The sequence below is a fragment of the Scylla paramamosain genome, unplaced genomic scaffold (assembly GCF_035594125.1).
Source record: "Scylla paramamosain isolate STU-SP2022 unplaced genomic scaffold, ASM3559412v1 Contig21, whole genome shotgun sequence".
Lineage (NCBI taxonomy): Eukaryota > Metazoa > Arthropoda > Malacostraca > Decapoda > Portunidae > Scylla > Scylla paramamosain.
Genome location: NW_026973686.1, coordinates 762,501 through 779,039, shown reverse-complemented (window position 1 = coordinate 779,039; position 16,539 = coordinate 762,501). Strand labels below are relative to the sequence as shown.

The window sequence follows — 16,539 nt, the reverse complement described above, 5'->3', positions numbered from 1 at the left end:
CCTTAATTATGATGTGAATAATGTCATGGAAAGTCCCTCCCTATCACGTCACAACCCCATCATTAACCCATCCTCCTCCTCCTCTTCCTTAGCCTACGTGGTCAGTGCAAATGTTTTATTTTTACATTACATGAAGGGCAGCTGCTACCAGCGGCGTCCTCTCTTTCTCTACCCCTTAATTATGATGTGAATAATGTCGTGGAAAGTCTCTCCCGATCACGCCACAGTCCACTCATTATCCCATCCTCTCCCTCCTCTTCTTCCGCTTCCTCCTCCTCCTCCTCCTCCTCCTCCTCCTCCTCCTCTTCCTCATCCACCTCCACCTCCTCCTCCTCCTCCTCCTCCTCCTCCTCCTCCTCCTCCTCCTCCTCATTCGCCGCCACCTCCTCATCCATCTCATTCTCCACATCTCTTTCCCGCTGATCATTGTCGGGGTGATAATACGCCCTTGAGGTATAGCCATCGACGTGAAAGCGCTTGTTGTCAAAATGTGACAACGTACGCTTTCGCATGCGAGTGGTACAAATTTGTCCTTTCACATTCCTGATATTATAGCAATCCACCATTCCACATGCGACATTATTAAGTGTTTCTCTATACTGCTGATGCAATATATTTTCCTGATGGTGAGTTGGAATATCTTTACCTCGAGATACTTGCTTGTCATATTTCAACAGCAGCGAATACATCTTTGGCTTTAATATGATCGCCTCTTTGATGAGCGTGGATCCGGTTTCAGATTTCAGCAAGCCTAGTTGACCCTTCCGCTCCCCATTAAAACAAGGGTGATCTGAAGCAAAGTTACTGGTGTCGAGAAAATTTGCCATGGGTCTATGTTTCAGTTCATCATTTAAGTTTGTAGGTATGTGCAGACTGAATATGAAACTGTCCGTATCTTATATATAAGCTAATTTAGCTCTCTCCCCATAATTAGCTTTGATGACACGATACCAAAAGTTGTACATGTACTTCTTTGCCACTTCTAAAATATGGTATCCCAAGTAATTTGGCTGCCTGATTTTAATCGTATTCTTACTGTTGACGCATATGACTCGGTCCTCGCCTAATTGGTGTACCCTTTTAAAGGATGGATTTCTTGCATACTTCAGGAAAGACTTTCTTTTTGTCACTAATTTTTGTTGGAGGCCATACTTCACTTCAGATAGCATGGATTTGCCATAAACTGCGTTTGACATCAGTTTGCAAATGCGATTTTTAATGGCGCACGTCTCATTTTTACGCTGAGTAACCTTCCTTTCTATAAAAGGTTTCAGGTATGGAGCCTGTCTGAAGCTATATATAGCATGGACACATTGTATTTCCAGTCCAAGTGAGAGTAAAAGTTGCAGCAATTCCAGACTGATGAGATGATCTTTCAGTCTCTTATGACTGGCCACGAGTTTACGAGTTTTCTTCCCCAGCTTACGACCTTCAGCTTCTAACAGTCTTTTACTGTACGGCGAGATGTCATCTTCTGTAATAGTCATATGTGCGAGGCACAGAAGGAACTCATCCGTGACCCGGGCCACGTCGGGGGAAAAGTCGCAGGTGTCCAAATGCAGCCAGTAACCGACATCGCCATCTGTCGCGTGATTCTGGATGCCAACTTCAAAAAAATCAACCATCTCTGACTGAGAAAGGTTTTTGATGTTGCCCATAGGCAGGGGGGAACACATAATGGTTGCATATAATGAATTATAGTCCAGATAGAACACATAGGTGCCGGGCCCGCCGTCGGGTTCGTGGTTTGACTGCAGGTGAGGTCTGACGCAAGTTACAAAGCATCCTCGTACATTTCTTTGGATCAGGTGATACATGTTAGGGTCGTAAGGTGGATCAAGTTGATCGCCTGTCGACTTCAAACTTCAAACAAATGTCTTGAAACTGCAATTCCTTAATCCTTACTTTTAATAAATGTGATTCTGACTTGGCAAAGATGTCCACGTGTGACTCTGGCAACTGCAGGTCTTTTATGATTAAGGAGACGTCAAAGCTCATATTATGCGCCAGAGAGATTAGATATTTCCTCATGCCATGACACTTGAGGTTGCATCGCGCGCACAATGCCCCCTTGTAATTATTTTGTGGTAATGAGTGGTCGTGATGTTTATGAGGTGGGGTTTTCACATTAAAGGATTGACGGCAGACCTCGCAGTGGCGCTGACGTTTGAAGTGGACTTCATCCTCCGCAGACATGCTAATTGGATAGCCAACTACACTTTCCTTGATGATTCGCCAAGCTTCGGATAGGCTATCAATGAAATTATTCACGGGATCTTCGCCGAAATAACTTCTTTTTTCTACGAAATTTTCATGCCTATTGATGATGAGATACGAGTAGCCAATTGGGTCATGTTCAGCTATCACACTCCTATTCTCCTTAGGTTTTATCATAGTTTCAAAATCAAAAAAATGCTAAGTAGGCAGGCTAATAGGTGTAGGCAAAATTTTTGAATTTTACTTTTTTCGGCATCACCTGGAAAGAGAAGAGTTTGAGTGAAGTCGCAACGGCACTCGTGATCGCTCAAACTGACAGACTTGGGAACTGAGCTGAAACATATTTTGCAAATCTAAAGACTCTCTAGGGTGGGAGAGCTTTTCATCAATTTCTGGTGCAGCTTCTCCACGTCTTTAATGAGCGTCATATGTCTTCCGCCTAGTAAAAGGAGTGGGATTACAGTTTTATACTTGCGTGAGCCTTTTCTTGATAATGTTAAATAGTACATCTCACCGCTTTTGGTCAGTTTATCCAGAGACAGGCGAATTAACCTTTCTAACTGACTCAAGTTCTCTCAAGTCACAGAACTCTCTAGTTTTCTGCGTGTGACATATTTCTCTCCGCCATGCCATCTCCGTAATATTTTTGGAATTCTTTTCCAAGGTACACCTCGGGCGTGAGGTCTGAAAGCCGCCAAACACCGAATAACACAGGACGAATGTCAGCCATCAGGATTGAAAATTTCATTCCCAGCTCGCACGCCTTTAGGATATACAACATAATCTCCTATGCCACTGCACGCGACATGCAAGCAATAGTTGATGAAAAAATTCTCTACTCTTGAAATGATAAAACCAGATCCTTCAGTCTCGCTGGTAAGGCTTTCCTACCGATTGTTCAGCTGATGGATCCATAAATCAACAAGGTCAGGCACATCTTGATAGGTGATCAGTCGTGCTCTAAAAGCAATATGAATGACTCGATGTTCATCCTCGCCTAAGGTAGAGAATTTAACCAGTAACTGAGAAATGTGTGAAAATATTTTCAGGGTGGAGGGGAATGGCGAGCCATGTGACGTGAAATATGATCTAATTTCCCGTATAAAGAACTCCCTGTATTAGTAAGTAGTCCGAATGGATCTCTGCTTACATGATCAGGTATGTCATATTGATGTCTGGTGAAGCTCCTCATAAAATTTTCCCTCGAATCAATTAACCGCGGTTCCTCCGGCGTCCCGCGCTCATTGTGGCATGCTTCCGCTTGTGGCGTGTCTGGGGGAAAAAAAATAGAAGTAGCAGCGACACTTTATTATTATTATTATTATTATTATTATTATTATTGTTATTATTATTATTATTATTATTATTATTATTATTATTATCAGTATTATAATTTTTATTATTATTATTATTAAATTGATATTTATCTTGTGTAGGTAGCGGGGGAATTGAAGTCTCGGAAGAATTTAATACAATCTCCGATAATCCACTCAGCCCCGACTGTGGCGAGTCTTAAAAAAAGAATATTAGTAGTAGCTAGTAGTAGTGGCAGTGGTGCCGTATTTATTGATTTATTATTTATAGTAGATTTTTTTTTCTCACCTCTTCCCCAACCTCCACGTGGGATGTTGGCTTGTGACGCTTGCCGACGTGTGTGTTCTAAGTCACCGCTCTGCTCAATCGAGTGTGAGCCTGTACAGGAAGATGTACTCAGAGCTCAAACTTGTAAAGATTGACAGTCATTTCATATTTATTATTATACATTCTCGCCATAATAAGTAATAATGCTTTCCAGAAGAATCAAGATTCCCAACTTCGCAGGTGTGTTCTGGTGGAGGATGTGGAAACAGAACACCACACCGCTCGCATAAATCACACTGGTCCTCCACACATGAGGGGCAGGTGGATTAGTGTGCCATCTCCCACACACTTGACATAAAAGCCGCGTCTCTGCTGTCCCACAGTAAACACCCATTTTTCTTTTCTTTTTTTTTTTTCTATAGCATTGTCAACACTTGCACCCCGTCCGCTATGGCGCGTGGGGAAACACTGAAGTTTCCCGCGCAGACGACCGCGAGGCGCGTGGCCTGACTCGGAAGTAGGAAACACCTGCCTGTTTCTTTATCTCCGCCCCTACCCTTATCCCACCTTGATCGATTCTCTTCAAAACTTTACGTCCGAGACGTAAAAGTTAACGTGGTCTTATGTGTAACACGCAAGTAACACTGTTTCCCCCATCTTCAAACTGAATAGGTTTACCTCTTTGATTGGTAATTTTGATGGCCACACTCTGTATAGTTCATATGGAAAGTGGTTTATACGTAATTGGATTCGCACCTTTACTGGTGCTGTCGCCGGGGAGTGGTATGTCGTCTAATATATTAACTATATTAACTATATTAACTTATAGTTGTTTACCAAATCGTGTGGGAGAAATGATGTCGGTATAAACGTACATATAATCCGTCCCCGCATCAGCTCGCGGTACATATTGAACGAATAATTTTATGGGTGTCGAGGGGGAAGCTTCGCTCGCACTGGAAGATGAAATGGTGTCGCCAGGTCTTTGAAAGTAGACGGTGTAGCGAAAATTTAGATTGAAACCCAGAATGCGAGCTATATGCGAGGCAAATTTTATACTTATATCACTGTAAATAGGATCGTCATTAGGAGGCACGATCGCATTGTTAACTATGACTCTCTCCAAGTCGCGGTCGTAATAGGTAATTTCCGAGTATGGGAAATAGATCTTCTTAAAGGACTCATTCAAAATTGCTTGAAGTTCTCTCACTATCTGTCCATTAATCGCCTTAGTTATGGCCGGTATGTTCTTATCGGTAAAATTGGAGATGATATTCCTTTCTGGTAGATAGGTATACATGTTATATTCATACACATCAAACTCGGACTGCTTAACCCGACCATAAAACGATATACTGGAATTTGGATCCCCTTCCGTAATGCAGTAGAAATATTTAGGGAATAAAATATTACACAGGCGACTTCATAATCCCTACCGGTGTCTAAATGAATGGGTAATATTCTGTTTTCAAATTCTGTTGTTGTGTTTTTGGGAAATGACCTACCGCCTGCAAGAGAAGATAGGTATACGTATATATCGTCACTATCTCTGAACGACATGTTTTTTTTATGCCCTGTCAACTAACAGACTGACTTTAAACTTCACCTTTTCATGTCATATATATGTCGACAGGCTGGAGGATATAACGGCACAGCGTGGCCGACCTTGACCATCGGGAAGTGGCTGGGCATTGGAATGTACTGAGATGTCGGAGGGAACACGTGATGGCAAGACTCACCACCCTGGCCGTCCAGGATCCGCGCGTGCGACTAGCGCGTGGCGGCCGCGCGGTGGCCCAAAACAAAGGCCGCATGACCCCTGGCGGCGTCGCCACCCACTTTTCTGAGGCGTTCAGTCCTCCCCCATCTCCTTCCCTTCATCAAGTGGTGGGTGACACTGGAATGTACTGAGATGTCGGAGGGAACACGTGATGGCAAGACTCAAACCAACCTGACCATCCAGGATCCGCACGAGTGAAAGGGAGGTCGTAATGGCAAGCCACCAGGGACCCCCAAACCATGTGTGTGATGGCGACCCTGACGTCAAGCCGTCAGCGATCCCCACCGCCTGCGTTACCTGATGAGTTCAATCCTCCCCCACCCCCTTCCCTTCCGCTGACCTTGACCATCGAGTAGTGGGAGACACTGGAATGTACTGAGATGCCGGAGGGAACACAGGGAACACGTGATGACAAGATTCAAACCACCCCGGCCGTCCAGGATCCGCGTGAGTGAAAGGGAGGCTGTAATGGCAAGCCACCAGTGACTCCCAAACCATGCGTGTGATGGCAACCCTGACGTCAAGCCGTCAGCGATCCCCACCGCCTGCCTTGCCTGACGCGTTCAGGTTCCCCCCCCTCTTCCTCACAATTACTTCCAACCCACCATTATTGATTCACTTAGTCATATCATAGTCACCAAAGAATAATGACACACCAAAGGATAATGACACACGCCCCTACCTCTCCCCGTCAGCGCCGCCGTCGCCGTCGCCGTTGCCCCCTCCACCTCCCTCATGGCATGCCATTTTAGGATGGGCGACCCCCCATGGCAATTTACCTACTACTGATGGAAATGCAGAAGCAGGCAATGTGTGTCAGGGCAATGCTTCCTTTAAATATCTAAAAGGGAAAGTTTTTTTTTTTTTTTAGATATTCAAAAACAAGATTCATCACCTGATATTTCGTGCTATCCCCGACATGTTAAGCGAAAAAAAAAAAAGTTTTGTCAATCTTAAAAATTTTCATGAAAATACTCCAGAGACGCCCCCTTAAATAAAGTACGAGAATATGTGTTAAATAAAGATTTGGAAGGTTTATGTAGAAAGAAAGAGTGAGGAATGTATACCTCGATGCCAGAGGCTATCACCGTTTCGCTCTCAGCACACAGAGACGGGTCTCTGATATGGAAGCAGTAGTCATTCCAAGGATATTCAGAGTACCTCCACAGGTCCCCCAAATTAGCAGAGACAAAATGCTATAGACACCTCCGCTTTGGGGGATCCTGAGGAGGAATTCGAGTGTTAGGAAAAATACAAATATGAAGTTGTGATCGGAGGATCCCAGCAGAGAAGATAGGGTGACAGCATAAATAGAAAAGGTTAGGAAAAGAATGATGGGTGTGTCTCCAAGACGGTCAGGAATCTGATAGGTCGTGGAGGATATCAAAGTTAAAAGCTAGTTCTCCAGGTTGGTCAGTGAAAGTAGAGGAAAGCCAAAGCTGGTGGTGAACAATGAAGTCTCCAAGAATGGAGATCTCCGCAATAGGTAAGAGTCAACATGTCCTGCACTTTGGAAGTTAAGAGGTAAAAAATCCTTTCATAGCCAGAGGAATTAGGTGAGAGGTATACAACAGAGATAAATTTAGTTTGAGAGTGACTCTGTACTCGTACACAGATGGTGGGAAATTCGGAAGAACGTAGGCACGAGAGCAAGTTAAGTTGTTGCACACATAGACGAAACATCCAGCTTTGGATTGAAGATGAGGATAGAGAAAGAAGGGTACAGAAAAGAGGTTACTGTCAGTCGCCTCAAACACCTTTGTTTCGGTGAGGCAAAAGAATGTTGCAAATATTAATGAAGAAAAGTTCAGGATGGTGTCAAGACACTTGGGGTCGATACCAGAAGAATATTCCGACTTGGGGACATTTGTGACCCCCTTCCCCAGACGGGAACTCCGAGGTTGGTGTAGGAGTCGTCATATTGAATTTTGGATTTTGAGTGAAAGATATGCGTGTAATTAGTTGCACGTAGTTTTGTGTAAAGGAAATGTCTTTAGAGTGTAGGCTGTGAATACTCCCTTGTGTTGTGAGACACGTTTCAGCAGTTGTCTACTGCCTCCTTCATATTGGTTTTCTGATCTCCAGCTGCTCTCAATCACCATTGTTTGTTAACATATGATGCGTTATGTTTGCGTTCCTGTAAATAATACACTCTGGTTCGCAATTTTTAATATAAAATATGAATTGATGCTTTGACCAAAAGAAAATCCTGTTTGTGGAGCTCAGAGATTATGAAGATCACAAACACAAAAACACAAACCCTCTTCGGTCCTGTAGCGAACACCACATATGCCTCAAAGGCATCTTACCAAGTTGATGTCCTGAATTTTCTCTCACAGGCCTACTGCTGCCGGCTGCGTGCGGAGCTGCGTCGCTTGGGAAAGGTCAGCCGCGCTTTTTTCAATGGCATAAAAAATCTGCTGAAAGTCATCGAAGGAAACTCCCCATGGCAGGCTGCCTGGCGATGGGGTAAGGACACTGACCGGGCAGCGCTGAGTGACCTCCTGACAAAGGCCGCTGCAGCCAATTGTCCTGTGACTGCCGCCTTCTTGCAGAGGGCGGGAGCGTGGCCCTTCTTCAGCAGAACCTTGGGTGGTAGTGCCCTACACGCCGCGCTGGAGGCTGGCCACCAGGGCATGGTCGAGGTGTTAACCAGGGACCTCGGGGGCTCTCCATACGTGCCGGACACACACGGTCGACTTGCAGTGCACATGATGACCGATGAGGAGCGACGGAAGCTGGACCAGGTGAGGCTGTCTGTTTGTTTGTGTTTAGATATTTATCATACATGTCACTTCCATCTTTCCTTCCTTCTCTCTCTCTCTCTCTCTCTCTCTCTCTCTCTCTCTCTCTCTCTCTCTCTCTCTCTCTCTCTCTCTCTCTCTCTCTCTCTCTCTCTCTCTCTCTCTCTCTCTCTCTCTCTCTCTCTCTCTCTCTCTCTCTCTCCACACATTCACTATTTTCTGTTTCCCTCACGTCACACAGAAAGTCTTCGAGATGGAGCGGACAAAACTAGAGAATCTGGAGCTTCGCCAAAAGGGAGATCGCGATAAGATGGAGGTACGGAAAGCGTTGTACGTACAGAATGCTCTTTTTGGCAAGAGTAAGGATGTCTCTGCAGCTGATAACCGTGTCGCCTTGCTTCTGGCCTCGCGCAAAGGTTTTCTGCACCTGACTCATCTGATTCTGCAGGAAGGACTTCTTCCCATTGACGAGGTGCTCGACGATACTTGTGACACCACAGCCCTTCACCAGGCAGCCTCACATGGCCAGGATGGCTGCGTGGCGCTGCTGCTGAGTGCTGGCGCAAACGCACACCAACGCGATATCTACGGCCAGACGCCGCGCCTCTTGGCCGCCATGTTTGGACACACAAGTACTTGTGACCTGCTGGCCCAACAAGAGGTGCATGACTCACCTTGCCGCGCGGGGACCACTGCCAAGCAAGTGAAGCAAAACTTTAAAGGGTACCACAAGATGTATTATAAGTACAGCCGGAATGTAATAACACCCTTCGACCGCCATTACCCCGAAAGAATAATTAAGAAACTTATAAAAAGTAAACCACTCCGGGAGCTACAACAGGAAGCTCAGTTGCAGCAGAAAACTTTGGATTTATCAAGAGGAGAGGCCCTTGAGGTAAAGGAAGCGGTAATGGCGGAACTGAACGTCATCATGGAAAACGTGTCAAAGGAAGATCCCACCTACCGCGGAAACCTGAGTTTGGTGGGCAGTTCTGGGGATGGCTCCAAGCTGTACGCTCCTGATGAATTTGATGTAAATATAGTGATTCACCATGACGATATAAGAGTTATTGTTAGTGAGAGAGAGAAAAAGGAGGCATTGCTGAAGGGCAGACTACGAATAGCTGTGGAGGCAAAAAAAGAAAAAAATATGTATCTTCAGGGAAACAAATTTATGGATAATCTGTATGAGGAGGTGCACCGCTTCCTCGTTGATCACACCTTGCAAGATGAAAGACTGAGCCTGGTGCCACCGGGATTAACTAGCACACAGGTAGGCGTGGCGCTCGCTCTGGCCTGGCAGGGGCAGGAATATCCACTGTTACTGGTCGGCGTGGACCTAGTGCCGGTGCTGGAGGTGCCGTGGCAGGAACAAATCCCCAGACCCCTCCTTACTCCCGAGGACACCTCCACCATGCAGCTCAGTAATGCAGCTGACGGCTCTTGGCGGTGCAGCTTTGCCTTGACAGAAGCAAAGGTACTAGGAACGTTGAGCCTGGCGGAGCGCCAAGTGCAATTGATGGGAAAGTTACTTCTTTCGCGACTCAAGGCCGAGCGCTGGATGCCCCGACACAAGAAGAGTTTCTGCACCTGGTTTTTCACACGGGAATGGAGCATCGCAGTGCCGAGCGGGTTCTGCTTTAAGAACGCGTTCCTACGGTGGCTGGAGCATAGAAGGTACAGGGAGAAGGAACCTGCCAAGGAGCTGGAGGTTGAATGGAAGAACAATTCCAAAGAGCTGAGGGCTGAATGGGAGGACAGCCCCAAGGAGCTGCGGGCTAGACATAATGACCCCACCAAAGAGATTGGGTTTGGATGGGAAGACACTGCCGGATGGCTAGTATATGTGTTCAGACTGATGTGTGCAAATCCAGAGGAATCACGAGAACATCTCATAACTCGAAACAGCTCCGCCTACTTTGGAGGGGACTGTGAAGGACTAAAATCTGGGGATGGGGCGCCTGTCATTGTGCAGTGTCTGGAGGAGAATTTGGAAGAGCTGTGTCACGGCTCGTTTGGCCAACGCGATCTGAGCAAAAATAGTCAAGCAGTGGTGAGGAATATATTAGATGCAGAGAATTCAAATCCATGTAATAGTTACCAGTAAACTGTGCAACTCATGGTAAGTTACACATAAGCACACACACACACACACACACACACACACACACACACACACACACACACACACACACACACACACACACACACACACACACACACACACACACACACACGTACACACACACACGCACACACACACACAGATGCAGGTGATAACCACCAAGAGCACAAATCCTCAATGCTGGATGCCATATATGAACAATTATATAATTTGATAGTTAAGCTCTTAAATTTGGAGACCTATAAATGTAAAACAAATCCTTCACAAGTAAGATTTTTCTTTAAACACAAAAAATGCTCCACTCTGTATTATAAACTGACGTGTTTAAAACAAACACAATAAATAACTTTTTGTTTACTGAAGTTTTTATGCCACAACATATATATATATATATATATATATATATATATATATATATATATATATATATATATATATATATATATATATATATATATATATATATATATATATATATATATATATATATATATATATATATATATATATATATATATATATATATATATATATATATATATATATATATATATATATATAATTTTTGTATAGGAGGGACACCGGTCAAGAGTAACAAAAAAAGTCCAATAAAAAAAAAGGGGCCCCACTGAGATGCCGGTGTCTGAATAAGATCTAAAGTGATAAATGTCTTGAAACCTCCCTATTGAAGGAATTCAAGTCATAAGAAGGTTAAAATACAGAAGCAGGTAGGGGGTTGCAAAGTTAACAGAGAAAGGAATGAAAGATTGAGAATACTTTTTTGCCCTAGAGTAGACAGAATAGGGATGAGAGAGAGAAGAAAGTCTTGTGCAGCGAGGCCACAGGATGATGGGAGGCATGCAGTTAGCAAGACCAGAAGAGCAGTTAGCATGAAAATAGCGGTAGAAGATAGCAAGAGATGCAACATTCCGGCGATGAGAAACAGACTGAAGACCGTCAGTTAGAAGAGAGGAGTAGATAAGACGAAAAGATTTTCATTCCACCCTGTCTAAAAGAGCGGTATGAGTGGAAGCCCCCCAGACATGTGAAGCATACTTCATACATGGAGGAATAAGTCCCTTGTATAGAGTTAGCAGCTGGATGGGGGGAGTGAAAAAAATGGTGGAGACGTCTCAGAATGCCAAATTTCGTAGAGGCTGTTTTAGCTAGAGATGAGATATGAAATTTACAGTTTAGATTATAAGAAAAGGACAGACCGAGGATGTTCAGTGTAGAAGAGAGGGACAGTTGAGTGTCAATGAAGAAGAGGGGATAGTTGTTTGGAAGGTTGTGTCAAGTTGATAGATGGAGGAATTCAGTTTTTGAAGCATTGAAAAATACTAAGTTTGTTCTTCCCCAGTCAGAAATTTTAGAGAGATCCGAAGTCAATCGTTCTGAGGCTTCCCTGCGTGAGCTTTTTACTTCCTGAAGAGTTGGACGTCTGTGAAGTGGATAGGGAAAGAAGTTTGGTTTAAAAGATCATTGATGAATAAAAGGAAAAGAATGGGTGATAGGACAGAACCCTGAGGAACACCACTGTTAATAGATTTAGGAGAAGAACAGTGACCGTCTACCACAGCAGCAATAGAAAGGTCAGAAAGGAAACTTGAGATGAAGTTACAAAGAGAAGGATAGAAGCTGTAGGTGGGTAGTTTAGAAATCAAAGCTTTGTGCCAGACCCTATCAAAAGCTTTTGATATGTCTAAGGCAACAGCAAAAGTTTCACCAAAATCTCTAAAAGAGGATGACCAAGACTCAGTAAGGAAAGCCAGAAGATCACCAATAGAGCGGCCTTGATGGAACCCATACAGGTGATCAGATAGAAGTTTGTGAAGTGATAGATGTTTAAGAATCTTCCTGTTGAGGATAGATTAAAAAAGTTTAGATAGTCAGGAAATTACAGCAATAGGACGGTGGTTTGAGGGATTATAATGGTCACACTTTTTAGTAACAGGCTGAATGTGGGCAAACTTCCAGCAAGATAGCAAGATGTTGACAGACAAAGCTGAAAGAGTTTGACTAGGCAAGGTGCAAGCACAGAGCCGCAGTTTTGGAGAACAATAAGAGGGACCCCATCAGGTTCATAAGCCTTCCGAGGGTTTAGGACAGTGAGGTCATGGAAAACATCATTGCGAAGAATTTTTATAGGTAGCATGAAGTAGTCTGAGGGTTGAGGAGAGGGAGGAACAATCCCAGAATCGTCCAATGTAGAGTTTTTAGCAAAGGTATAAGCGAAGAGTTCAGCTTTAGAGATAGATGTGATAAAAGTGGTGCAATCTGGTTGAAATAAAGGAGGGAAAGAAGAAGCAAAGTTATTGGAGATATTTTTTGGCTAGATGCCAGAAGTCACGAAGGGAGTTAGATCCTAAAAGATTTTGACACTTTCTATTAATAAAGGAGTTTTTGGCCAGTTGGAGAACAGGCTTGGCATGGTTCTGGTCAGAAATATAAAGTGCATGAGATTCTGGTGATGGAAGGCTCAAGTACCTTTTATGGGCCACCTCTTTATCATGTATAGCACGAGAACAGGCTGTGTTAAACCATTGTTTGGAAGGTTTAAGTCGAGAAAAAGAGTGAGGAATGTACCTCTCCATGCCAGACACTATCACCTCTGTTATGCGCTCGGTACACAGAGACGGGTCTCTGTCACAGAAGCAGTAGTCATTCCAAGGAAAATCAGCAAAATACCTCCTCAGATCCCCCCAAACTAACAGAGGTAAAACGCCAGAGGCACCTCCACTTAGGGGGATCCTGAAGAGGTATTGGAGTGATAAGACAAGATACAGATATGAGATTGCGATCAGAGGAGCCCAACAGAAAAGAGAGGGTAACAGCATACGCAGAAGGATTAGGTGTTAGGAAAAGGTCAAGAATGTTGGGTTTATTTCCAAGACGGTCAGGAATACGAGTAGAGTGTTGCACCAATTGCTCTAGGTCATGGACGATAGCAAAGTTGAAGGCTAGTTCGCCAGGATGGTCAGTGAAGGGAGAGTAAAGCTAAAGCTAATGGTGAACATTGAAGTCTCCAAGAATGGAGATCTACGCAAAAGGGAAGGGAGTCAGAATGTGCTCCACTTTAAAAGTTAAGAAGTCAAAGAATTTCTTATAGTCAGAGGAGTTAGATGAGAGGTATACAGCACAGATTAATTTAGCTTGAGAGTGACTCTTTAGTCGTAGCCAGATGGTGGAAAACTCAGAAGATTCAAGAGCGTTGGCACGAGAGCAGGTAAAGTCATTGCGCACATAAATGCAACATCCTGCTTTGGACTTTGGGTTACTGTCAGTTGCCTCAGACACCTGTGTGTCAGTGAGGGAAAGAAGATGAGGTTTATCAGAGGAGAGGTGATGTTCTATAGATTGAAAATTAAATCTAAGACCGTGAGTGTTGCAGAAATTAATGAAGAAAAAGTTGAGAGGCGTGTCAAGACACTTAGGGTCGATACCAGAAGAGCAGTCCGACCTGGGGACATTTCTGTTCCCCTCCCCAGATGGGGGACTCCGAGGCTGGTGTAGGAGTCGCCATGATTTTGAATTTTGAGTGAAAGGTGTGTGTGTAATTAGGTTCTTGTAGTTTTGTGTGAAGGAAGAGTGTGTGTGTGTGTGTGTGTGTGTGTGTGTGTGTGTGTGTGTGTGTGTGTGTGTGTGTGTGTGTGTGTGTGTGTGTGTGTCTGTCGCACCCCCCCTCCCTTCTTTCCTTGTACCGCCCTTAGCAGCAGTGTGGGGAGAGTGTTTTCGCGCACTTTCTCAGTCACCACCCAGCAGTTGGAAGAAACAGATGTACTAAGACTTGCTCTAATGTTCGAAGGAGAGTAAGGCAGAATTTTAATTAGCCGGGTTAGTTGCCTTAAGTGGATAAGTGAGTCATTACTGGCCGTACGCCCTGCCTTACTTATATAGACTAGGAGTCTCCATAGTAGTCTGCCAATAAGTGTAGTTGTGAATTACATTCTATACCTAGGGAAGTGACTCATTGCCCGTGTGAGAGTACAGGTCGAGCTGGCGCAGTGAACGGTGATTGACACTCCTGTGTGTTTGTAAGCACTCTTTGCTGTAGTTTCTGGTGTCTCTTGTTAGTGACCCTGTTTGTCTTAAATGCTACTGCGGGCTGATGCAGTCCAGCCACAGAAGACCTAAATAATTAGCCACGTAGTAAACTTTACTCCTTCCTCAGGTCCTAACACGATCTGTCGTCCAGGAGGCAGTAAACGATACTACTCAGCTTGAGGCTATAAGACTCTGTTGGGCAGTGGGAGGACTGTCACAGAGGGCAGAAACCCAATCGGGTATTATACCTCGACCATAAACGTGTTATTGTATGTTAACTGGTTGTCGATTCTTCTGCAGCTGTGGGTGTTAAGTGTTGTTTGAGTATTTCCCTTGTCTATGGGTAGGTTAAACAGACTGGCGACCTCAAATTAGTGTCCCCTGGAGTTATGACTGCTGTGGCATGACGCTTAACCAAGCCGCATGCACTCCATCCTCTGGTCCCCTGGGACCTGACGCCAGCCTCGGTCAACCACGTGGGTGAAGTCAACCCTCACACCCTTTATCTCCGGACGCCTGCCCTGGCCATGACCTGACCTGGCCAGTAACCACCCCTACATCAGCACAGTCAGTGTCTGCCTAGCCCTGCTGGCGGACATACGCAGAGTCCTCGTCCAGCCAGACTTGGGATTGGACCTGTGACTCCTAGCAGCTTCACATATTTATCATTTTGTATAGTTTATAGTTTATTTTATTAATATAACGCAGCTGCATTACCACCATGTTTATTTGATCACCCACACACAGTACTAGCACCAGATTTAACTAGCATATAAAAAAATCCAAAATATGTGCTAGGGGTAGCACACTGCTGTGAAATCACAAGGGCCCCTGTTCACCCATATTTGAGCCCTGCACTGAGTCCATGTAGAAGGTGGCTCATGGAAGCCAGTCCAGTTGCTACAGTTTGGTGAAGGAGCTGGGAATTGTGATGATAACAATAACAATAATATTAATAGTTATAATGCTAACAACACCGCCCATAAACAGAAGCAGCTGCGTCCTAATCAAGCGATGGACCTGTTTCTGACTTGAAAAGACGAAGCAAAAGGAGACTGAGGATTTAAAGCTTGTATTGTGTGAATTGTGTTAGTGTTGTTGTAGTGTCGGTGGTGGTGACTGCACAACGCTCCGCTGACTGTCGCTTCGCGGGTGTTCAAAGCACACACACACACACACACACACACACACAAGATCATGTTTTTGTTTACCATTATATTGCTTTCACGTAGTTTAACTGTAAATCCAGAAATGGAGGGGAAACACACACACACACACACACACACACACACACACACACACACACACACACACACACACACACACACACGCACTTGTCGTTTGCTTCGAAAATTATCACTGGTGTCGAAGCGTTGCATTCTTTATTTTCATATTTTTTTTGTAACATTTTGTAAAGGGGAGATAGATAGAGAGAGAGAGAGAGAGAGAGAGAGAGAGAGAGAGAGAGAGAGAGAGAGAGAGAGAGAGAGAGAGAGAGAGAGAGACATTGTGACATTCACTACCAGTGCTACTTCTCGAGGTTAGTGTATTACTTAACGGGAGTAATTGAGAACCGTGTGCTTGACTTACATTAGTGAACGACTTCTTGCTTTTTCCCATCCGAACACTAAGATTCCATCATGAGAGGAATAATTAATGGACAGAATGATAACCCCTTGTGACATGAAATAAGGCTTGAAAATGTCACGACCTGCTACGATGCGAGAGTAATTAAAGGTCTGTAATCATTTATATATGTCAATTTGAACGAGGGAATGACATAAGGTTATGAATGTAATAAAGAAGAGATCAGTCGGGAGTTGATGGTTGTGAGAAAAAGTGAGCGCCGGAGACTTAGAGTGCCTGTTTGGTGTTTGGCCCGCATGCGTAAAGCTCGCGGCTCGCTTCCTTCTCGCCGCGGCACACTCACGAGGACACACCGTCATGGTGTGGTGGTGCTTGGCCGCTTCTACCTGCTCGTTCTTGAACGATCGCTCCGAAAAATACTTAACTTTGCTAAATTTCAACATTTTTTTTTATGTCAAACA

At 44.4% G+C, this 16,539-nt stretch overlaps 1 protein-coding gene across 7 annotated transcripts in view; it reads left to right on the top strand.

The window, feature by feature from the left end:
• LOC135097467 (uncharacterized) overlaps positions 1-16,539 on the top strand; it is a 192,307-nt gene that overhangs the window by 167,435 nt on the left and 8,333 nt on the right. For 6 of the 7 annotated variants that reach the window (XM_063999409.1, XM_063999412.1, XM_063999407.1 and 3 more), the window contains 2 exons: positions 7,918-8,325; positions 8,564-8,638. In XM_063999409.1, the coding sequence (XP_063855479.1) occupies positions 7,918-8,325; positions 8,564-8,638 (483 nt within the window). The remainder of the gene's footprint in view (positions 1-7,917; positions 8,326-8,563; positions 8,639-16,539) is intronic. The other variant, XM_063999410.1, reaches the window with a different exon arrangement.